Source organism: Abramis brama (genome assembly GCF_963993115.1).
Source record: "Abramis brama genome assembly, chromosome: 2".
NCBI classification, from domain to species: Eukaryota; Metazoa; Chordata; class Actinopteri; order Cypriniformes; family Leuciscidae; genus Abramis; species Abramis brama.
In genome coordinates this window covers 8,693,574-8,719,791 of record NC_139964.1, presented here as the reverse complement: position 1 = coordinate 8,719,791, position 26,218 = coordinate 8,693,574, and the positions used below count along the sequence as shown (strand labels likewise).

The window sequence follows — 26,218 nt, the reverse complement described above, 5'->3', positions numbered from 1 at the left end:
CAAAATTATATAAATCATATAAATTATAAATCAGTGCTGCCAAACATTTTCTCATTACAGTTATGATAATGTAAATAATTATCATCATCATCTAATTGAACAGAGAGAAAACACATTGACCTAACAGTAAGAGTTCGTAACAATACAGCAGGATAAAGCTGAGATTGTGGATCCTCTGAAACAGTGACGACATCTACAGTAGCTTTTATAAGATTCCCATGAATCCTGAAAAAACTCAATCTCATGAATATACTCAAGCTTTACTCTAACTAGCTCTAGCAATCATTTAATGTCGACATCCCAGTAGTCATCTTCATCAAAACAGAGAAAATTGTGTATCTTTCTTTGCAAACACAAAGTCCTTGAATGTACACACACACACACACTGCACTTTACTAGAAATAAGTGTGTGTGTGTGTGTGTGTGTGTGTGTGTGTGTGTGTGTGTGTGTGTGTGTGTGTGTGTGTGTGTGTGTGTGTGTGTGTGTGTGTGTGTGTGTGTGTGTGTGTGTGTGTGTGTGTGTGTGTGTGTGTGTGTGTGTGTGTGTGTGTGTGTGTGTGTGTGTGTGTGTGTGTGTGTGTGTGTGTGTGTGTGTGTGTTGTGCAGTCACCTAAAGCAGCTTCCCACATAGGAACATTTTGACATCCCAGATCCGGCCCACATCTGTTTGCCAGATCTGGGCCACAAGCAGGCCATAGCAATGCCACATGTCAGCCAAGAGCAAATAAATAAACCAGAACTGAGCCACAAAATCTGTGTATATTAAATATGGAGTCATCTCTGCCTTAATAAGCCTGTTAACAAGCAGAATCACTGAAGGAAAGAAGAGAACAGAAAAAGAGACGAGCAGAAACACAAGAACTACAACTGACTTCAGCCAAAGATTGACTTTTCATGCTCATGTTTGTTAAAATTTTCTAAATGATTGTTATAATATTGCTGGATCTCATGATGCAGTAACACAGGGTTTGTAATGTGAATATTAATGGGGATAATTACCTGAGAATTTGATGATGCTCTGCACCACTAGAGGGAGCGCGATTTTCACATGTGGTTGGAGTTAAAAACGAAAGTAAAAGAGAGAAACTACAACGCCATTCGAAAGCACTGAATCTGTCAACACTGGGATTTTGTTTTACACACCGTTTTATGTAAACGGCTACATATTTTGTGGTAAGTTCAGAACTTATTCTTCATGTAACGATCTAGTCAAAGTGAGCTGCTATTTGGTTTTGAGTTTCTTATCTTTCAACTGTCTAACTAACAGAGAAGGCATTTGCATTTGCATTTGTAGTGGAAAGCAACCGCTCCAGAAGCGCAGTAATGCTAGTTTTAGGTTTGATTATGATATTCGCTGTATTGCATAGATTAACTTCCATGCTGCATATGGGCCGGATCATCTTTCCACATGTGCCAGATGTGGGCCGGATCTGGGATGAAACAATGTTGCTATGTGGGATATTCGCCTAGGCTGCTAAAGGGACCGTCTGCATATTCCACTCACAGTCCAAAAATATAAACGTCCAATCATTCATTCCAGTGAACGATATTTACAAGGTTATAGTAAATGCCTAGTAGGCACACTGAATTACCGTATTGTACAGTACAAAATAATAAAATAAAAAATGCTTCAACGTTTAATGTTTTGTTTTTCCCATGTTCCAAAAGTCAGGGCTGAAGCCTGAAGGGATGGTTTTATAATGACAGGGGGTCATTATAATGATCATTGTTTCAGAGGATCCACAGGCTCAGAGTCATCTTGCTGGATTGTCAGAAACTGTTGCTGTTACATCAACAAGTTTTCCTGTAGCTCAAACAGTAGAGCGTTGGCGCTTGCAATGCCAAGGTCATGGGTTTGATTTCCAGTGAAAGCAAGAATTGATAAGAATATAAATGTGTACCTTGAAATTCAATGTAAGTCGCTTTGGATAAATGTGTAAATGTGTTTTCTCCCTGATCAAAATATTACGATGATAAAATCACCTTTTAATGGTACGATCATAATGAGAATTTTTTTTTGATGTAAAGCCATTTTTGACTCACTCTGTGTTTTATCAAATAATTTTAATTTAAATTATAATCTTTAATATATATATTTGTTGCTACCTTGACATTTTTTTCCACTGTGCCGTGGTACACGGACACGTGCCGTTAGTGTGTCCATGTAACACAGTAACACAAAAGTGTTGTTCAGTTTCCCCATGATGCTGTCAGAGCTGCACTGTAAAAAGTAAATATGAGCAGTTGTTGCTTTAAGAAAGTATTTCTACCTTTACATTCTAATTTCATTGTTGTAACTGTAGCAACAATGACATCTGTTTTTCGCATTAAGTGGTCATGTGATGGCCTTGCTGGTTAATAATTGCCCCACGAGGACCAATTTGCCAGCGCCAGTTTGGCTGGTACTCCCCCCAACCTCAAAGCCTCGTGACATTCCACACATCCACGCACACACACACACACACACTCGTGGACTTTCAGACAGAAACCCACCACAGGAAAAGACTTTTCACCAATAAAGTCTTAAATGTACTAAATATATCCCTTTTTGTGCTAAGAGGTGTGTGTAAACCATAGGAAAGCATATATGTCCTATTGTAACATTAATAGCACTAAAATGCCTATACTAATGCATAATAATGTATCTGTGCATTGCTACAGCGTCTATATTCTATTTTTGATATCTCTGTAATCCTGTCCATCTAACGGAGTCGAATCTTGACTGCAAAGTACAATAATATGCATTTGTTCCAGGAAATATCATATTTCTAAATATGATCCTTTCCCTCATAAAACACATGGTCAAAGGAGGCGTGTTTTTCTTCACACAAAGAGAATTTTTCCCGCTTCAGGAAAGACAATCTGATTCGCTGGGCCTCGGAGAGAAGGCGTAAACAGAGGTCTGTTAAAAGGCAGAAACCCCCTCTGATCTCTCTCTTCTCCGGCTCTTTCCTTCTCATCTCCTGCTGCCGCCCTTCCTCCTCTCCGGCGCAGCGCTTCTCCAAGGAACATCTGAAGAAGACCCTGGCCTTCTCTATCGAACGAACGCATGTTCGAGTCATAGATTTCCCTCTGCAACTAAGATTTCCGGCCTCTTCCATCATCCCGGGAGACGAACTGAACTTTCTCGGTAACGTTACATTCAGTGAGCCTTTTTAAACTTCGCGGCACCGGAAGACGCAGCAGAAACAGGATCGACACCGTCCACGCTGTCCTGCCTCAGCCTCACCAGAAAGAGCACAGAAACTCGCAAGTACATTATCTGATAAAAGCTGTTTCCAGGTGTCTTGTGAACCTAGGTTTCTGTATGTAATAATTACTAGCTTTTCCCTTCTCTCTATTTCTTTCTTTCTTTCATGTATTCTGACCACGTTATTGTTTTATGTTCTTGTTCGGTTAAATGTTTATGTGTTTATTGTTTGCATTTTTACGTACGTTTATATTTGTAGCTCATATAATCTTTAGTTTACATTTATTAAAATCCATTTATACTTTTAACTGTCTCTGTGTTTGAAATTCCACCTTATAAGTCAATGAAACTAAAGATCTAGCTACAAGCTCGATATATAGACTACATTGAGTAGTTTTAATTAATAAACTCAGAAAGTTTGATGTCCGTGGCCAGAAGATAAAACTTTCTTGGAGTTTGTAAATACCCCTTCTTAACTGTAATAATCTTACATTTATTCGATGGACGAATAAATGATGATCAGACCAGTTACAGAACAAGGTAATCTCGATAATTGATAAAATAAATGTACATGCGACTTATGAATTATGACCATGAGTTATAATTATTAATATCTCCAAAATTCCCTATATTCTTGAGCTAATTCACGTTTACCCCGAGTCGTATTTGTTACATAACCTAATTCAATAAGGTTTATATAACATAAAACAAGGGAATGCTGTTTTCCCTAATTGAGTTACATTGACCCAACATACAATTTCCAATAAAGATCAGAATGGACACATTCGACACATGCGCACTGCGACTGCACCAGACCTATAGAGGGCAGTATAGTCATGACCCGTGTCACGATGCTTTGGAGAAATGCAGCACTGGGTAGTGGATCTGTAGTTCCCAGCATGCTTTGCAAGGGACTGCATTAGGAGAGTAAATTTAGGGATTTAGGGCCAGATTTAGTAAACAGGGCAAATTAGCATAAGAGCGCAATTCCAAAAAAGCGCAGATGGGAGTGTAAAGTTCAGCACGTGATCTACCGTCGACATGCAAATTAAAGAAGACACACGCAGCCGGATAATTTATATAATGACAAACACAGTCCACCAGGTAGGGTCTGGATTAAGTCATGCTTTTTTGGGGGGTGAATAATGGAACAAACACCAGTAAATTAACGAGCGCAAACTTAAGTAGGCTAAAACGGGGGTTTCATGACTTTTTAATTTGTGGAACATTACAGCTGTTGAAATATGCAAGTCCTGGCTTTTTATGTGAGCCTTTCTTTATTGTAGTGTACACATAGGCCTGTTCCTGTCAAGGATTAAACATGTTTTGTTTTGTTTTTTTAGTTTGTGATGAGCAAAAAACACAAGTTTGGAATTACATGACAATGATTAAATTTTGAGAGTTTATTTTTGGGAGCAAATTGTGCTTTTAACTGCCTCTTAAGGAAACTGCAAGATGCCATTCTCACTGTACACCGAAACATAGAGCCCGAGCAAGGAGGGATCATGTGACTGGCTGTGAAGTAGACTGACTGAGACAGACTGATATACTGTAGATTGAGGATAGCTTCAGGTTGGAGTAGTGAAAAGGAAAATCTCTACAACAGAAACTAGCCCCTAACCGTACTCCACACCCTGACAGACAGCTTTTGCAACCAATGATAAAGACTTTTATCCACACTCCTACCTTTCGGCACACCCATTCCTCCATCCTGCAGATACCCACACTCGGAGAGACTGGGAGTACCTGAACTTTTCCCAGTGGGCCGATCGCCAAACCTCACCACGCCCCCACATAGTATTAAACGCTGCTATTTAGAGGACAAACTCGCTTGACTCATTTGAATTCAACTCAAGCGCAACATGAAATGTGAACATTAAAGGCTGTGTGGTGAAGCTGAAACCAGATTGACACTACAGTTTACATGATCGGAGATACAACAATGGTAATTATAAGCTTTTAAACAGCAGCTTCAGACCGATAAAAAATTACCATTCTGCTACTTAAGCTGTGTATAAATATGACATTATGTTTTTTATTGTGAATGTTTCTATTATAACCTTATATTAAATATAAGGTAATATCACTGAAAAAAATAATTCATTGGATTTACTCAATTGAATAGTGGACATTGGTTGCACACAAATTGTTTGCTTTGGTAGCCACTTACACAATTGTGTTCCATCAACACAGACTATTCACGTGCAAACAACACAGACGAACACAGACTATTCATGTTCAATCAACAAAGTAAATTATAAAAAAAAAAATCATTATTGCAACATATTACTGTAGTTTTACACTGGTGGTAATAAAATGCTTTTAATATAGGTTTAATAACTGAAAGAGATTAAGCGAATGAACAAGCTATATGATGATTTTTTTCATCATAATCAATACGACCTCAATCATTCACAAACTGTGTGTGCACACAAATGCGACCTGTTATAACACAATTCAAACAAAAGAGAAACTAAAGTTAAAAGTCAAGGGTCAGCATCCCAACTAAAGCAAACACTGATCTCTATAATGGTAACTTCAAACCAAACATTTTCAATTAAACATGTAATGTAATGGCTGGAAGTCAGTTGTAGTTCTTGTGTTTCTCTATTTTCTGTTCGTGTATTTCTCTTTCCTTCAGTGATTCTGCTTGTTAACAGCAGGTGTTCATCACTAATGCTCAACAATCACTTACATATTCCCTTAATTATCTCACTGCAACACTGTCTCAATGTTACTTTTACTCTTTGTAGTGTGGATTTTCCTGTGGGGTTGAAAGGGTTAACAGTGTAAGATTAAAAAGTCACACCCACGAAATGTATTTTAACAGTAATAAACTGTAAGTTATAATACAGGTACTGGAACACTGTTGCCAGTAGTTTACTGTAAAATTTAGTTTTTGGGTCACCATTGTGCAGAAGAGTAGAGCCTGTGCTTCAGTCCAGGAGAAGATCTACAGACATTGGTGATTTTCTGCATGTTGCTTTATTTAACAGGCGGTGACTGTGTAGTTGTTGGTCCAGTGGAAATCTTTGTATGTGCAGTATTGTTGTAGTGATCTCAAATTAAATAATTAATATTTTCTCACATTGTTTATGCATTATACATTTTGTTTAATACATTTCAATGACAGTTGGTCAATTTAAGGCAGTCAGTTTCTGCAAGTGAAATTAGTTAACTTGAGTTTTAATTTAGTGCATTTTTACAGTAACATACTGTAGATTACAGTAAAGAACTGTACAATTAACAGTAAATTACTTTAAAAATAAAAATTTTACTGTAAAAAAAACCTGATAAGGTCTAACAGTGTACACATACACGAACTGACTCTTACATATATATACAGATATGCAATCACCCCCCAACCCCCCATCCCTCGCCTTCGCCGCTTTGTACCCCCAGCCCGTCTCACAGGTGTCGCTCATTAGTAATCACGCCACCGGCCTCGCACCGTTCTCTCACGGCCCTCGGGCCTCATCCTGCTCGTCACAATCACTGCTGGATTTTACAGTGTAGATATGTTTAGCTCTAACAAACTTTTACTGTAAAATATTAATTCATTAATAATCAGTTTGCTATATAATTGAATCGGCTATTAATATTGTCAAACACATTTACAGTCCATTCAAAATATATATTGTTTGTTTCTGTCTTAATTAATTAGTCTACTTCGATATGAACAGACTTCGAAATCATATAATTAGACCTTCTAATGATGAAACTATTTAAAGTAAATTCCTTAAGGCAGTCTTATGCACAAAAGATATTGCGGTTTCTGGAAACCTGTTTGCTTTGACCTCATTTTTGGAGTTAATGAATTTATGCTTATAATGTGTTATAGCCAACAATATTTGTTTATTTGCAAATATTTGCAAACATTGTATCTCTGTGTTAGAGATATGATGTTTTTTAAAATACTAATTATTCATGTGGTAGAAAACATTGTTAGTATGACTATGAAGGGGGCTCTTGGGTTTGCTATATCCCCAGGGCCCTATGTGTTCTTAATTCGAGACTGAATATAATGATTTTTGTAATAAAATTAATAATGATAATAAAAATATAGCCTTTTTAAGGATAATAATAATATAGCCTTTTTTTTTTATAGTTTCTTTAAACTGGTGGACAGTGGCTATTCAATAATGGGTCAAGAAGGTCTTGAAGATCAAGAAGAGATAGAAGGTCTAGCAGGTCAAAAAGTTCAAGAAGGTCAAAAGGGTCAAGAAGAAAAGTCAAAAAGGTAATGAAGGATGCACACACACACAAACACTCTCACACACACACACCTTCTCTTTCTCTCTCTAACACACAGGCATATAAAGTAAAATAGAAAAAAAAAAAAATGTAAAAGTGTATAGTACATAGTGTATAGTGTATTCCATGATAACAGGATCTATTGTCATTGAATAATTTGAATGACATGATTTGGTTAGGTATGCCAGTTGATAATACAGATTAGGGAATCTCAGCCTACAAAATATATAAAATGATACCACAAAACATTTTTTCTGTGTGTAATGAATAAATATGAAACTTCTCAAACTGTACTCTGGTGGTTTACTTTCAGATATTGGCTTGCCATCGTGATTGCAGTGGTTTTACTGGTGGTGCTCATTCTGGTGCTCATTCTGACACTCTCTCTGACACTCAATAAGAGAACCACTCCGACATCCACTGTTAATTGCTATGATAGAGCAGCGGATGCTGAGAATTGCTCTGATAATTGCTATGATAGAGCAACGGATGCTGCGAATTGCTCTGTTAATTGCTATGATAAAGCAGCAGTGGCAACAGATGCTGGGAATTGCTCTGCGATCGGGAGGTACAGAACAATTACAAAGAGACACATTTATGTTTCTGGGAGAAATTTTACAACCCTAGTCTACAATAACAATATGGAGTTCAGTTGACTTTACACAGAGCTCTTTGTGTTTGCAGGGACATGCTGAAGCGTGGCGGTTCAGTAGTTGATGCTGCTATTGCTGCTCTGCTGTGTCTGAGTGTGGTTAATCCCCACAGCATGGGCATCGGAGGAGGAGTGGTTTTCACCATATACAATGCATCAACAGGTACATGGGATTTGAGATACTTAAACCAGTCTGCCACCAGTGTTGGTCAAGTTACTTGGAAAAAGTAATTAGTTACTGATTACTTCTCCAAGAAAGTAATCCAGTTACTTTACTGATTACTTATTTTCAAAAGTAATTAGTTACTTTACTAGTTACTTTACTAGTTACTTTTCAAAAACATGATGCACGAAATGAATACGCTATAAAGCAATAGACCTTTCTGCTTAATTCTATTCTTTCTGCATATTCCATCATCTAAAATTGAATCAAATGAAACTAAAAAAAATAATAAAAAAAATCAAAAATAAAAATAAAAATCAAATTAGTTTCAGTATTTTAACTTTATGCACATTGCATCAATGACTCACTCATTAAGATGGTCGCCTGCCTCCTCCTACTGGCGGTTTATAAATATTATTTCTATGCACAAATAATATTTCTTATTTGTATATTCCAAAAATATTTTAAATAATCTCATTACATTATTTAATGCAGTTTATTTGATTGGTAACAGCCCTTTAGCATCTTATTATTCTATTGTAATTTATTGATCAAATTTAAGAATTTTAAATGAAAGATGAAGCAAACGATTAGTGAAAAATGCCCTTTATAAAGGTTAAAATATCATAAATATGCCGATGTATATATGTTAAAGCTGACTGAACTGATGAGAATACTGATTCGGAATAAATTATATTTACAACACACACACAAAAAAATCACATTTTTTTCCTGTTCTAACAAATGTTTTTACTCGGACAAGTGAATGACCGACCGAAGGACAAATTTAAAGGCTTAAATGTTGAGCCCTGGTATATATTTTTTATTATTATTCATTTATTTACCCATAAACCTGTCTTTAGGAAGCCATAAGTTACAGTGGCAAGAATAACTTTGTGAAACCTTTGGGGGTGGTGGACAGGGTTTACATTAAGACAGGAGTTTGCCTTAATCTAGTTGATCATGCATTTCTTTTCTTTTATTCCACAGCTGATGTGTGCAGTTTTTTATTGCTTGCATTAAAATAATTTTCTCTTGTTTTGTTTTTTAATTGCAGTCTTTTTCTTCTGCCATTCATGCTTATCAGCTCCATGCAATCTTAAGCTTTTCTTGGTTCAGCTGCACACAGTCTGAAAAGGTTTTTTGGCAGTTTGCTAAAATAAAAGACCTAAGAGCTGTTGACTTTTCTACCTTGGGAAAGAACGTTAAACGAACAACTTAAAAAGGCATGACAAATCATGACATAACCCAGTGGGCATTTGATGTCAATTTAACATCAATGTGACATCAAACATTGATGTCAAAATTACGTCACGAAATAGGTCAAAAATGAAAGTCATATTGACGTCAACGTGTCAATGTCAATTTGATGTCAAGATTTTGATCTCTGCTGATGTTATTTTGATGTTATTTTGATGTCATGCTTTGTTGGCATTTGATGTCAATTCAACATTTATTTGACGTCAAGATGTCATGATGTTGATCCCAGCAGGCACAGGATATAGACTACAGCGTCGGTCGTTGGATTTTGGTTGAAAATGAAAGTCGGGTTGATGTCTAAATCCAATGTTTGTTTGACGTCAAGCTCTAACGTTGGGCAGTCGTTGAATTTTGGTTGGAATAAACCTAACAAAAAGGTGAAATGCATGGCTGTACATTTATTACCAGCTTCACTTAAAACTAACCAGATTTACTTTATTTAATTTCCGGTTTAAAAAAATAATATTTTGTTTTTTAAAGTCACCATGATGGTGGTTAGCGTTTGCTTTAGTTGGACTCTTGACTCTTTAGCATTAAACTTTCTCTGGCTGCTATAATTGTGTGTGTATAAAGCACATTTGTTGTGGCAAAAAAGCCACAAAAATTGTTGCCACAATGGCAACAGTTCAAGAAACAAACAAATAACCTCCTATGAGTGCTCATCTTTATAAAGCACATATGGGATAGAGTTTTTTTTTTTTTTTTGCTATACAGCAGATACATTTCAATCAACTTAAAAGCTACTTACAGTGCATTATTAAAAAAGTGGTTTTCCCTAGAGCAGCCTGAGGTCGCCATGAGAAACAATTCCTGCCACATTTACCTGGGCACAAATGTGTAAATTTTGTATTAACAAACCATCCCTTGACCAGGTGTGCATGTGTTTTCATCCATAATGTTTCTAGATCAACATCTTTTCAATTTCCGGAACAACATTTATTTTAATCAATTTGATTTTAGGGCTGGATATAAGGTTTATGTTGTGGTTAGGATTTAGTGCTGTGTTGGGGGATTCTACACAATTTATTATTTTTAGAGTTTAGGGTTGGACTTTGTTTTAGGGGTGTGAAGATACACTTAGCTCGTTAGATGAGTTACGATATTGGGTTCACAAGAACGAGACAATATTTTATCACTATTTTTATTAAGAAATCTTCAATGATAAAATAAATGATGGAAAAATGTTATTAGATGTTAATAAAAATTTACTTATTAGACTGAGAGTCACAAAATGCAAAACAATGCAGATTCAGATGAATTTTGAAATGTTTTAACTAATCCAGGGCTGTTACTAATGATTATGTTGGTTGATCAAGTTATCGGTCAATTATTTTGACAATTAATCCGATTTTTTTAAATAATAGCCTATACAATGACTTAAAATATATATAAATGAGAAAATAATAATTCTTTCAAATAAAGTATCAAAAGCAAGTAATCATGTGGTTTTATTGAACAAATAATGTAATGCATAATATAAACATAACTTATGTACATTATGTATTATAACAAATGCCTGCAGAGGGCGCCAGCTTCTTGGTGATTGTTGTTGTTACACTTTACAGCAAATCAAATATTTAATTTTGGCCAAACAACATTTAATTCAAGTGTCCACTTAATTTTTATTTTTTTTTAAAATTTGGCCACTTCTTTACAATAGAAATAATGTGGACATCACACCATGCAAACTGCTTTTTTTCCGGCCCAGATCTGGACCGTGTGGAACCAGTGTGTACCAGATGTGGGCCGACACTATGTTGCTCTCTGTGTTGTTAACCATTTGTTAAATCTTGCGGTACGAGATCTAGTCACGTCCCTACTTTGTTCCTTTTTGTACTGTTAAGCAATATGAAAGAGAATAAGAAAGGGCAAAAATGAAGTACCTCACAGAATATGATTGCTTTCTTAAAGCTGCACCAAAGCTTGCTATTACAGATCTCAAGCTAGAATCTTAAATTCTTCAGTGTCCTCTTTGGCCAAATCACTGCAACCTTTTGACCACTGGGCCACATCTCTGTGTTAAATTCAAAGTTTCATGTTTTCACCTTCAGGAAAGGTGGAGACAATTAATGCTAAAGAAATCGCTCCAATGAATGCTTCATGGAACATGTTTGGCAGTGACCCCGATAATGCAATATCAGGTAAACCAGCATAAATCTACATATCTCCAAAACCATCCTCCATGATGGCTTTACAGCACAGATTCAGTATAAGCACATTAGTCCACACATTAAAACATGAACCCCCAGTTTCACAGTCAAGGCTATAGCTAGTCCCAGATTAAAATTTTGATCTGATCTAACTGAAAGCAACTTGCACTGAGATATTTCAAAATATGTCAGTGCAATTGTTTTGTCTCAGGATGTACACCAGTAATGTTTTTTTTCTTTTTTTCTCTCTTTTTTTTTCTAAGGAACATATTTAATATAAAAGCTACTTAAATGTCCTAATTAAACTAAGTCTAATCTAAGCCTTGTCTGTGAAACCAGGTCTAAAGCAGCTAAAGGGATGTATCTGATGATTTCTTGCCCGTTTGGCCATTGATTGACTTGACCATTCCTCTGTTTTATATGAATCTTATGCCAGGGTTGTATATCGCTGTGCCAGGAGAACTGCGTGGTTATCAAATGGCACACCAAAGACACGGGAGACTGCCATGGAGGGAGCTGTTTGAGCCCAGTATAAATCTGGCAAAAGAGGGTATTCCAATTGGCAAGACCTTGGCTAATGCCATCAAGGAGACTAGTCACACAATTCTGAATAATACAGCATTGTGGTAAGAATATATCATTTTGTAAACTAGAAAAAAAAAAAACCTTTCTCAGTGGCAAATATCCTGAAAGGCAGATCTGACTCTATTATGTCTATATTTACACAAGGGTCCCTAAAGCATCAGCCTTTTAAATTGTATGGCGTGATCTTCTGTTCTTCTTTCTTCTTTCCAGTGAAGTGCTTTGCGACTCAAGTAATAACCTCTTGAAGGAAAATGACATTATAAGATTTCCCAAACTAGCTCTCACCTATCAGAAGATCGCAGAAGAAGGACCAGATGTCTTTTATAATGGGTCATTAACTCAGACTATAGTGGACGATATCAAGGCTGCAGGTTATTTCATGCTTAAATTTGACTCGTATCTAATGGATCTAGTGATGATGCAAATCTGTCTGAATTTGTTTCTCATAACACAGGAGGCATTATAACACGTGAGGACCTGCTGAATTATAAGTCAGTGCTGAATGAGTATGCATTAAACTTTACTGTGGGGAAATACATATTTCATGCTCCTACCGCTCCATTCGGTGGACCAATACTCGCTCTGATACTCAACATTCTCAAAGGTCAGTGTGTGTGTGTGTGTGTATGTGTATGTGTATGTGTATGTGTATGTGTATGTGTATGTGTGTGTGTGTCTGTGTGTGGATTACAGGTTGGGAATGCTAAGGCTCTTTAATTACTAGAGCCATCTTCATTCAGGACCGGCCCATGGCATAGGTGACATAGGCAGTTGCCTAGGGTGCAAGAAATGATAGGGGGAGTCACACGAGAGGATTTGTATCCACTGTGCCATTAACCTAATAAAGCACAACAGTTGATGTGCATGTGAGAGAGTTCAATTCAAAGCTGTATATGATTGTCCAACACAACATGCCCCGACCCTATTACATCTATTAATATAGTTCTATTACCTTGAGTTTGTTCTTAAAACTGCCAGTTCATGCCATCATATTTTGCTTGAGTTACTAAAGACACTTAAGACATTTAAACTTTAAGATCACATCAAACACTTATAAAAAGCAACAGTTGTAAAGGACCAAAAGACTTGTACAGTGTGCAACATGGCTTTAGTAATATCTCAGAGTCTGTGTTTAACCTGAAGTCTTTAATTATTTCAATCTTTTAAGGTTCAGTTCAAATAATTAAGCATTTCATTGCAGGTTACAATATCTCAAACAGCAGCCGGTCCACTGTAGAGAAAAAGACTTTGATGTATCATCGCATGATAGAGGCGTTCCGCTTCGCTAATGTCCAAAAGGGAAAACTGAGACATACTGAAAACATCACTGAGGTGAACCAAACTCAACTCTACCTATATATTCCTTGGGTCTATACTGGCTATTTGCAGGCTAAAGGTATGTGTTAAAAGGGAATAGTTCACCCAAAAATAACAATTATGGGACCAAGCTCCAAACACATATAAAAGTACCACAGATGTTGGATCAATACCCTTGTTGGCAGCGGTTTGACACATAGCGGGTAATTTGACACATAGCTAAGGATCCTTTGCTGATCCTGTTGCACTCTCTTTGCTCTGTTGTTTCTTGTCTCATCTAAATTGTCTTTCACTGATTATGTCATATTATTATTTACTGATAATGTTCCCCTCCACAAATTTGAACTGAACGTGATGTGAGCAGTGAGTGGTGTGCAACAAGGGGAAAGCCACCTCAGATCTCAAACACAGTATTTCTGAATCGTATTAACCCCCTGAGGTCGGCAATCGCGCCGGCGCGATATGCTCGCTTTTTTTCTTATCAGTTCAAACAAAATTCAAAATACTCTGTTGACTTTGATCTTACAAACCAGTTTCATACATCAATCGATCCTGTTAAGTGTGTATTATTTTTGTGTATACTCACAATAAAAACAAAATGTTGTGCTTTTTGCCAAATAAAGAAAAATAAACGTGATGCAAGTTCTGCCTTCTCTCTGTCAGTTAAGTCCATTCTGAAACGCGTCCGAAAATGAACTGTAACTCAGCGAATACTCAGTCAAACAGGCATACAGACGCACAGGCATGAAGCTTGAATTCTCTTCTTTTAAATGAAGTAATTTATATAAAAAACAAATATTCTCAGCTTGTGAAATCTGTATTAAAAGAGAGCGATTCCAGTCGAGCTCATTAGAGCTTATTCAAATGTAATGTGGCCATGCCCCGGAGAGCGCGTGCTATTCAAACGCAAATTCTGAGAACCATTTCAGTCCTGTGAAACGCCCACATCAGCTGTAAACACAGCGCGCCGCGAGTGAGACATAATATAGCCTACCTAATAATCCTGGAGAAAAGTTTCCTCAGAACAGTGCTGATATGAGGAGCAATAGATCCCGCTGAGGAGTGAGGTTGGCTAAGTTATCTTTTCTCAAATGTTAATGTGGAATAACGTTAGTATAGGCCTATGTAAACCGCAAAAAAATGAATCACGTTTCTATAATATGAATTGCGTTTCTGTGAGATGAATGAAGGGTACATATTTGTAAAGACTGTTTAGCCTAAATATGAATCGCGTGTCTGTGTGTGAAAGAATAAACCGCTTTAATCAACTAAAATGCTTTGCTATACTGAGATGAGTAAAAATCAACTGAAATATGTTGAAATAAAATGTCTTTGTATGAGCAACGTATTAAACTGCAAGTTAACATTTATATGCCCTAATATTTCATAAAAACAACGTTACAGTCAGGCGAAATATGAAAGACAACATTTTGTTGACTAGATTTGGGTACAGTTTTTACTGTAGAATATACTGCCACATCAAATAAGCTTTTGTTTAGCAATTTCTGCTCATATGTTCTATATATATATATATATATATATATATATATATATATATATATATAAATAAATACTATTTTTGTCAAAAATAAAGTCATAAACTAAGATGTTAGATGTTCCAATGTTGGCTATATTCAAACTAATGAATACATATGATAAAATGTAGGCCTATAATCATTTTTTTTACAAAGAAAGAGTACACTTGAAATATTGTTGAAATTGTAATTATTTTTGTAATTGTAACCTTTTTAATAAAATAACAAAACATATTTACAAGATAGATGTAAGCAAAATCTTAAATGGTCAATATAAGTCTTCTTCTAAATATATCTTTTGTCCTTGCATTTATTCTTGTGGCTCAGTCAGTGTCACACCTGAATGAATGGCTCATTATGCAAGTCATTACGCATAATGGGTGGGACATTGTATTCTCAGGTGTAAACTACTCCCCCTTTACGCCCCCCTCGCATGTTGGCTTTCCAAACAAAACCTGTCTTACACAATTTAAATCAATGTATTGTTTTATGTGAACGATAAAGCAAGACTATTTTCACATAAGTTTGAAGCCAGAACTCGAAGCGACAACATCCATTAGTCAAAAGTCTTGTGGACACATATTTAGTATGTTTTTTGAGGTCTTATTTCAGCAACTTTTATTTTTATTTTTTTCAATATCCACGCATAAACATTATTCTCTTAAAAATACAAACATGTACATACATGTTGCTCACATATTATGGTAGCCCTGTTTGTGCTATATAGAGTGAATTTACACCTTTGCCATTATCATGTTTATAAATAACTGAAAAAAGCACAAATGTCAGGGCATGTCAGAACATCCCAAGGGCCCCAAAAACACCTTAGACCCCATAGGGTTAAGTATCTTTGCAACACCTGATCTAACAGGAGTAACTTATCTTAGTAACTTAGTAACTTTTATCAAAGCTTTTCCTTTTACTTGTTCCTATATTTATGCATTTTGTCAATTTTGTTTAACAGTTGGTCAAAAATATAATCTCAGACAGCTTAGCGGACGAAAAACGGAGTAAGATTAATGATGACATCAAACAAACCAAGTATGATGATGATGAGCCGGAGAACATTGATACAGTGCCTGATGACCATGGCACATCTCATCTGTCTATTATCGCAGAAGATGGGAGTGCAGTGGCAGTCACCAGCAGCATCAATAACGAGTAAGAGAAAAAAAAAGAGAAAAGGGGATCAGTGTTTCTTAATCCTGGTCTTGATCTAACACACCCAGATTCAGTTATTGAGCACTGGAATAACTCTCTACCAACTGGTTCTAATAACATGTTGAAAGCTGTCAGAGAGTCATAAGCCGCATTTCAATTACAGATTTGCGTAAATCTTTTGCGATGTTTTATAAATGTCGATAAAAAACTATTGCGAAATGCCAGTGTTTCCATTAACCCATGTTTTTATGCCACTGAAACATATTTTTTTCCTCTCACAAAAAGTCATTACAATAATTATGGCAACGGATGTTGGTAGGTTCACATTTTTTCACAGCCACTGCACTAACCATTATTTTTAATCGAAGGACTGGTAGACGTGGGCGTGTTATCCAAGCATTAATGGTAAGGACAAGCCCCATATACTGTCACAGTGTTTTCTGTCACAAAACCACACACAGGAACAGGAAGATCCAATAGCAGTGTTTTTATTTTAAGGGTAATCCGTACTCACAACCAGTCCAGGCAAAGGTCAAATCCAAAAAGGCAATCCAAAACATAAAAGGTAAACACAGGCAAACAGACTTAGAATATCAACAGAAGTGTGGGGACAAAGACAAGGACTCCGTGACAAACACTGAAACTGACAGGGTATATATACACAAGTGCTAAACGAGGTGACGAGAAACAGCTGAACACAATGAACACTCAGTGACAGACAGGATCATGGGAAATGTAGTAACAGAGTGTAGGACACCGTGCGGGAAGAGGACCTCTAGTGGACACCCAGGGAACACAAACCAGACACTGTGACATATACTTGTGGCGGCACATATGAGGTGTTTCTTGGTGTTTCTCCATCATATTTGCTTCAAGGTGTTGATTGTGGTATTCTTTGTGGTTAGCATCCAGTATTCAAGTAATTATTTTGTCTTTTATGAGTTTAATAAAGAACTCTGTCTCGTTTTCAGTCCAAACACACAACGCCAGGTGACCTGTAAATCCACAAAAGCTGTTTCCATTGCAGTTTTGCAAAATATTCCTTTTTCGAATTGCTTGAAAAAACACCTCATGTGAGCGGAAAAAACGTTTTAGCGATATATGGGAGTTTTTGCAAAATGACGTCTTTCCATTGGCCGTGTTTTCAATTCGTTATTTCAATTTGCGCAATTTGAAGGGTAATAGTAACACGGCTAGTGACTCTCGTGCAACTTCCTACATGTTTGATATTTTCAGAGTCTTCATAGTCCAGAGGGAACAAATACCTCATGCACCTTTATATGGTGGGATTACTGCATGAACTACATTTTAATGTTTTGTGAGTTACACTTCTATGTCTATGTTCACATAGTGCTCCGGTTATTATTTTTCATCAAGCAAGAAATTCAGCAAAATCATTCAAGTCAGCTAATGAGACAAAGCCTTTAGCAATACGTATATTAAACACTGCTAACAAGATTACCTCAACCGAGTAAAATACAACACTTTTTTTTTAAACTGCACTCTTCCGTTCAAAATTACAGATTCGATTTTAATGTAGAATAGATATTACAAAACAAGACGTTAAATGGGTCCTTGATCATGATTTTCTCTTTTTTAACTTCGCTATGTTGCTGTTTGAGCATACACAACATCTGCAAAGTTGTGAAGCTCAAAGTTTAAAGCAAAGGGAGGTATGCTCTTTTACAGAAATCTCTTCTTAAGGACTACAACAATCAGCTTTTTAAGGACTACAACAATATTACCTCCACATCAGCTACCTAAATTCAACTAACCATTCAGAAACGTCCTGTTGCATTCTACATGTTCACTTCTTCTTAAGTCCCTGCATCATTGCATCCGACTCTAGTTTGAGCATAAAAGGCTAAAAGTTTTTGAAATCTTCAGTGCATGTTTGTGTGAGGTAATGCTAACACATGAGCCCTTGACGCTCCGCCCTCAGGGGAGCAGAAGCTTGTTAGCATTTAAAGGGACACACACAAAAACGGCACATTTTTGCTCACCCTCAAAAAGTGACAATTTTAACATGCTATATAAATATATCTGTGGGGTATTTTGAGCAAAACTTCACATACTCTCTCTGGGGACATCAGATAATTATATACATCTTTTGAAAAGAATATTATAGGACCCCTTTAATGTACGTTTAGTGTATATATTTATGAAGCTTAGTTGCTTTGTTATCTGGATCTTTTTTTTGTTCTCACAGGTTTGGCTCTGGAGTGATATCACGCTCAACAGGCATTATATTTAATGACCAAATGAGGGATTTCATTGATCCTGATGTGAAAAATGGAGTTGAAAAAACCAAATCAATTAAACCAGGTAAAACATAAAATAAAAAAAGTTGCATGGCTTGAGTTTTTTGAGTTATAATATTAACTCTTTCCCTGCCATTGATGGCATTTTCTGTAATTTATGACAAAACGCTTCCCCGTCGTTGACAGACATTTCCGGCTATCCAAGTTTTCACTGTTATGCTGTATGGGTGCTATTATGCATCTTTTGGAAGAGTACAGAATCTCCAGATCAAAACAAGCAAAGAAGAAGCAGAAAAAAGCAATAGAAGTATTGCTGACATACAAATAACGTAATCATCAGACATTAAACAATATATAAATCAAAACTGCCTAATGTTCCTGAATTAAATGTCAACCTATAAAGAGGAAACGATTCTGAAGCATTAGGTGTGGTGATGGACACAATCTACTCCATCTTTGTTTTGATCATCATTCTGAAATCAGATCCGGACGTGGTCTTTGACAAAACCACTATTTTCCCAGCTTTTTGTTTTTATGAAACTTGCCCACATTCAAGTGTTGATAAAAAAGAATGCATGAATGCATGACTTTTTTAAAACAGAATCTTTGTTCTTTCTTTTGTTATACTGCATGTTCAGATATTCATACATCAGAATATTCTGGAGTTTTGTAACGATTTGTGAAAATGATCAAAGATGCTGCCGTTTACTGGAAGCTTAAAAAAAAAAAAAAAAAACACGGGCAGGGAAAGAGTTATAAATAAATAAATAAATAAAAAATGTTCACATGTAAATGACTATTTGTTTTGACAAGGTAAATGGCCACCTTCATCTATGTGTCCCACAATAATATTGGACAAACAAAGCAGACAAGTCAGAATGGTGGTTGGAGGTTCAGGTGGGACAAATATCACCACTGCAACTGCTCAGGTAACAAAACAAAAACACTTAAAAGGCACACTATGTAAGATTTTTAGAACAATGTTATATATTTTGTTGATTTGTGTACTTACATTATCCCAAATGTTTCTTAGAATGTTTAAATCCAGAGAAATAAGCAGTTTCAACCAGGACCGTGCCTGTGCGTCGCCTATCAATGACATTATACCCATGTTACCCCCGATTTCTGAGCCATGTGTCGCGCTCGTCTCTCATCAGCAATCGCTCCAGCAGCCTCGTTCTGCTAACAACGGCTTTCATAACGTTAGTAAATCTTTAATACATTACCTGTCATCCATGAATATGATTTCTGCCCTAGTCCATCGTATTCTCCACCGATTGTAGAGGTGAAGACAAGAACTCCCATGATTCAGCCAAATCAAGGTGTCATCAAGCTACGCCTTTGTTTTGAATAAACGACCTCTAGTGGCGAAACATTACATAGTGTGCCTTTAAAGGTAAAATATGCAGGACTTTTCGCCGCCAGGGCTCGCTAACCTCTTACAATAACAAAGGCGTTGGTTCATGACGCATAAGCGGAATTATGGAACTTGTCGTCAAGCTGATGGATCTAATAATGTTTATGGATGAGTGAATACACTGATGTTTTTAACATGAGGGCATGATTGCTAATGAGAGACAGATATCAGCACACATCTGTCGCCATGGTAATTATGGCAGTACGAGCGGAAACTGAGGGTGACGCGGCTATGACTGACGACTCCCTCACCCCTGGTCACACGCCCTGTTTCCTTGGTTAAAATCGCAATTTTCTCACGATTTACAAATAGTTGGAAAAATTTGGGATATTGCAATCAACTAAACAAAATCTATAACATTGGCCTTGTGGTTTTTGGTTATTTTGCTGCAAAAATCCTACATATTGTACCTTTAAGAGAGTTGAACAATTAAAGTATTCCTCAACTTTACGTACAGTAACAGCACATTACAGGAAGCAATATAAAAAAAAAAACATTTGATTACTCTGGATGACTATTCTGAACTTGAAAAACATTTGTTGATTCTGAAAATGTCAAGGCTGGGGTGAAGGGAAGACTACGTCAGACTTCCTACTTCCACTCAATTTCATTTCGCTTCTGTATTCAGTCTGAGAAAGCGTAATAGCTTTCCGTTTTCCTCCGGCCTGAAAACAGCCGGCCAATCAACGAACAGAGGGCGGGCTGAGAGCTGTGACGTAGACGCTGAATGTACCGTGGATGCGTAGATTTACTTCACATAATCTGCAAAAGTCGTTCACAGCCATTGTTCACTCCGGTATTTTGCTCGATGGTTTCGTTTTCGCATCATACATGTGTTTACAGTGGAAGTTAGATGCGGCTTAGCATGCGCATAACACACGTCATAACCAAACGTTATGTGATTGGCTTACGGGTAACCAATGATTTTAAACTTCAGACAAGTGCCCCACTCTGTCTACGAAGCAAAGCGAAGTAGCAGAGTTTGGTATTACCAGGCTAGAAGGGAAGAGGCGATGACTCAATGCAGAATATGGGCTTTTATTTAATAAAAAAATAAAATAAAATACCCCGAGTGGGGACCGGCAGCAGGACTTGACTTACGGCAGGGAAACACACCAGCGGGAACATTTGAAGATGATCTGGCACAGGACTGCAAACACAAGGAGAATAAGGCCCTGTTTACACAGACATGGTTATTTTGAAAAAACTGAGACATTTCCCTTCGTTTGCACGCAAACAGAGAATTCGCCTGTGAAACCGATTCTTTCTAAAAACTCCGGCCAGAGTGGATATTTTGGAAAACTTTGTTTGCATGTTTGCATGTAAACTGATGTCCGTTTCACACATACTCTGTGTGCAGTGTGTATGCAGTGCAGGAGCAGCATGCTATAGTGCTTTCACATATGCTGCGTTTGCAGTGCGTAACTGACCCACGGCTGTACCACAAACACATTTACTCACTATTTTTCTTTCAAATCCAGAAGTTATCAGCAACTTTTATTTAAAAGTTTTTATTTATTCTCTTTGTACACATATACACTCTTTAATAGACGTGTTCACGTTTAAACACAATTTAAACACCATATTATTCAATGCATTACTTCTATGTAGATTTATATATTAACTTTCTCAAGCAAGTGGTCAAATATTTAAAGGTCCCATTTTGTCAAAACTGAAATTTCCTGGCTTTTTTCATGATAACAGAGGTCTAGGGGCTATGAAACTACCATATAAGTTTCAAAACAGTCGATCATCGATCCACAGACACATGCACACAGCCTGCATAAAGTAGCTGTGCCTTTTTGCGAGCCGTTGTGACTTCCGTATAAATGTGACGTCAGAACTGTAGTTTTCCTTGCTTTACCCCGGTCTTAAAGTAAAAAGATTACTGTGAAAACTATTAATATTTAATTAGATACATTTATGGTGAGATTTGCTACATTTTATTTAATTAAATGAATTTATGGTGAGATTATTATATTTTCATGTCAATCTGTGTTCATTTTGACCACGAACCATCCGCTGTCACTTTAATCCAGCGTTTGCAGCACACAGCAGAAATAGACTCGGTGTGGAAACGATCGCTGCACTGCTTTATACGCACCACAACTGGAACGGATCGACGGACTGCAACCGCGTGCAGTGTGAAAGCTCTAACCTGTAAACATGGGTGCTGAAAAAAATACACACCGCATACGCAAACGGAGCATGTGTGATACGGGCATGAGAAAAACTGACTTTTAGGCAGCTGACGTCACAGTATGTGACAGAACTTGCACCTGCGTCAAGAGAAAGAGGAAGTGATTCGTTGCTGTTGTTGCTATTTTCGGGATTCTGATTGGCTAACATGGGCTTGAGCTTTTCGTTACACTGCCACCTACAGGTCTGGCATGCTCTTGATAGCAAATCTACACAGGTTCGTGTAAACAAACACTTTTCTGAAAACTGCAGGTGTGCATGATGCTATTTTTGAAAACGGAGAGGGTGAAATGTCTGTTTATGAAAATAGCCAGTCACGTGTAAACGTAGCCTAAATGGGGCAGCAAACAAAGAGGGTAACGAGGGAGGACCTAATATAAACAACATTTAGACCCAATCTAACTCGAATCTGCACGTTCACACAAGACAGCACACGAGAAAGAACGAATGCTTATACCATGCACTCACAACAGAAGGCAAACACTCAGAGCATGAGTGTCCGAATCTCGACACAGAACCGAAACCAAACTAGACCGAAGTCCGAACACCACCAGGACGAGACGAAAGCAGTGTCAGATCTCTGTCACCAAAACAAGAATAAACAGACCGAAGTTACAGAATAGGCCAACGGATAAGGTTATGGGTTTTAATAAACAATAGGTTTGTGTGATATTTAAACCTATTTGTCTTTTATCTAAAAAAAACCTGTCCCCCTGTCCTGTCCTGTCTCTCATCTCAGGTGATCCTGAACTACCTGTTCTTTGGCTATGACCTGAAGGAAGCTGTTAAAAAACCCAGATTTCAGATCAGACCAAATGTGACAAATATAGAAGATACGTTTGATAAGGTAGGATTCTTACACTTGACAATTAGATTCAGAAAGTCAGAAAAGTGAGAAATATTACAATTTTGTCTTTATGAATTCAGGTTGTAATTAAAGGCTTGGAGGAGAAGAATCATACAATAAAAAACAATATTGAATCAACAGCGGTCCAGGCAGTTGTGCGAGAGGGGGACAAACTCTGTGCTGAATCTGACGAGAGCAATGGCGGTCGTCCTGCTGGATACTGAGAACTGCTCCTGTGTTCACACTGATGTTGTCAAATGTGTGTTTGATCCAGCAAAAGTAAAACCGTTGTCTAGTGACAGATCCAGGCTTGTTTGTTGGGGTGTTTTATGGGTGCCAATAAATCTTGAGCAGGGAACGTGCAAAAAACTGTTCATGACATTGTTTCAGCCATCCTGCATTATGATATCACAAATGCAGATAAAACATTTTATCAGAACTATTCCAGCTTCTCCATTTTTTTAGCTTACCTATTGCTATCACTTATATCTTAAAATATGCTTAAAAAACTTCTGAATATACAATCAAAAATATGTATTTTCCCTGTTGTAAAATTTGAATTAGCCTGATAAGTGTTATTTTGAAAGGATTATTCATGCTTTTATTTCTTTTTATGCTTTTTTTTTTTTAATTCCTTTTATTTATGTAATTTTATTGTGTGACTGTACAACACATTGGTCAACATTACGTTGTTTTAATTGTGCTTTATAAATAAATAAAAAAATTAAAAAAACTAAAGTGTTGTTCTGTCAATGTAAAATTAACATGAGTCTGCATGGAAGATACTTTTTTTTTTCACAGCCTACTGATTTACTTTTAGTGGGCCAGGGCAGTTTGCAAAAGACATTTGTCAGAAAGGGAGTCGTAGATCCTATTGCAAGAAGGCAGTTTATTGACAGACAGGACAGCAGAACAAAATTCAGAAGGGACAGTCGATATTGAGAATTAACAGAGGTTTAACTCTAATGTGTTTCATTTGAAGTCACCATAACAGTGATTAGTGTTTCCATTAGTTGGGCTCTTAACTCTTATTATATCTTTTGTCTTTTTTGGCCGATGTGACAGTGTGTGTGTCAAGCACATTTGCAGCAGCAAAGAAAGCTAAAGTGAAATGAGATCAGGTGATGATGGTTACCTGTTGATGGTTTTATAATCATCATGAAATAGACTGATTCACTGATGTCTTTTGAATCTAACAATTATGTTGTTCCATTAATATATTCACATCACAAACCCTGTGTTACTGCAGCATGAGATCCAGCCCTTTTTGCCCTTACACTCCGAAGTGCCCTTTTTTGGGTGGTGTTTTGTTTTTGTTTTTTTTGTTTTTTTTTAAATCAATGCTATTGGTTACCATTTACGTCTGTCTGTCTGTTTTACAAATATTTAGCCAATGAAAGTTCTTAAAATGAACTTGTGTAAATCGTATTCGATCCTCAAGCTGTCAGTATGCTGATAACTCCGCCCCCTCTATATTCACTGAATCCCTGAAGTTCCACAGCAGCCGCACAGTAGACAGCAGCTGAACGAAGTTTTGCGAAGGGTAAATAAATATCTTGTTGTTTGAATAAGTAGGCTACTACTAAACACTATGTCTATAATGGCTAATATTTTATTTATTTTATGTCTGACTCACTGAGACATGTGGGACATCGCCTGAGACTGAGAGGTATGGCTAGCATTTGCCATCTAGTCATAGCCAATACATAGACACTTAAAAAGCCTGTGCATAAAGTAGCATTTCATCTTTTATAAAATGCGATTTTGGCCAAATGTATTTTACAGCAGGAAAAACTGAGCGCCCATATAGGTACAACAAACTAGTTTGTAACCTGTTGATGAAAATGTAATGTGATGCCGCCGGCGCCGTTTTAATGACCAGTGTTGGGTGTAACGCGTTACTTTGTAACGCGTTACTGTAATAATATTACTTTTTTCAGTAACTGGTAGTGTAAGGCATTACTCGTCTGAAAATGGTAATATTATTACAGTTTTCCCGAGCTAGTTACTTGCGTTACATTTGCCAGTAGCACCTTCATCACACACAAGGCACACAACACAGAGAACAGAAGGGAAGGGGAGGAGGGCGTGAATGGAACAGTGATTGGTCTGGGTTTGGCACGAGGTATCATTTACCATCACCGATTGGTCGACACCCGGCAGCCAGCAGCAGAGCGGCACCCTCAAAGACAGATGGGGAAAAATGGAAGCGTCAACAACGGCAAGCTCTTTTTCAGAGGAAGGTTCCCAGCAACAGAAAGCTAGTTTCGACGGGTGGAGATTCAGTAATTATTTTGAATATGTTCAACGGAAGGAAAATAACTTGACGGTGAAGTGCACACTCTGCCCGGGGAGAAAGCTGCTCTCCACCGCTTGTAACTCTACCTCCAACTTGAAGAAGCACCTGCAGCGACAGCACGGACACATCAAGCTCGTTGCGAAGCGACAGAGTGACATGAACGAGCAGCCCCACAAGTAGCAAAAACTTTCATTTGAACATAAAGTACTACCAACATCAAAATCCGAGATAAATAAGCTTGTTGCCTCGTACGTAGTAGAAGAAATGTTACCTCTTTCTACCGTCGAATCGCTGTCTTTTAGAAAGATAATCTGCAAAATACCGATAGCAGGGACAGACCAGCCGTTTTCCGACAGGAAAACCTTCGCAATGTACCTAGATAAATGTTACGCCATGATGGAAAGTGAGCTGAAGAAAACGTTTGAGAGTATGTGTCAACGACCGCTGACATCTGGACTTGTCACAACAAAAGCTACATAGGCATGACTGCCCATTGGATTGATCCAAGCAACTTCCATCGTGAAAAAGCAGCCCTTGCCTGCAAAAGAATCAAAGGACGACACACATATGACATTGTGGCCACTGAAATTGAGCAGGTTCACTCATCTTATGGACTGTCAGAGAAGGTCACAGCAACAGTCACAGACAATGGATCGAATTTTGTTAAGGCTTTCAGGTCAGTTGAATAATAGTTTACTTACTTGTACTTATTTGCAAATGTATAAGTTAATGAATTGTTTAATTTGATTGCATTAATCAAGAAGACACATGATATGATTACATTTGAATTGAATAGGCCACACATTATAGTTTTTTTTTTATTCTTGCACTTCTCACATTCAGGGAGTATGAGCCCAAGCCAGCAGCAGCAGCAGCATCCGATTCAGAGGATGAGGGATCAGGGGAGGATGAAGAAGTGTCATCTACA

The 26,218-nt window shown here is 37.2% G+C and overlaps 1 protein-coding gene across 1 annotated transcript; it reads left to right on the top strand.

Moving 5' to 3' along the window:
• The first annotated feature begins 1,092 nt into the window (after nt 1–1,092).
• LOC311077612 (glutathione hydrolase 1 proenzyme-like) lies at nt 1,093–23,395 on the top strand. The gene is made up of 14 exons (XM_084106183.1): nt 1,093–1,173; nt 7,299–7,430; nt 7,758–8,012; nt 8,129–8,259; nt 11,571–11,660; nt 12,106–12,295; nt 12,465–12,625; nt 12,709–12,858; nt 13,456–13,586; nt 16,071–16,267; nt 18,477–18,592; nt 19,342–19,457; nt 22,884–22,991; nt 23,072–23,395. Exons 2-14 carry the CDS (start codon nt 7,333–7,335, stop codon nt 23,213–23,215), a joined length of 1,887 nt encoding a protein of 628 aa, XP_083962309.1. The 5' UTR covers nt 1,093–1,173; nt 7,299–7,332; the 3' UTR covers nt 23,216–23,395.
• The last annotated feature ends 2,823 nt before the right edge of the window (nt 23,396–26,218 follow it).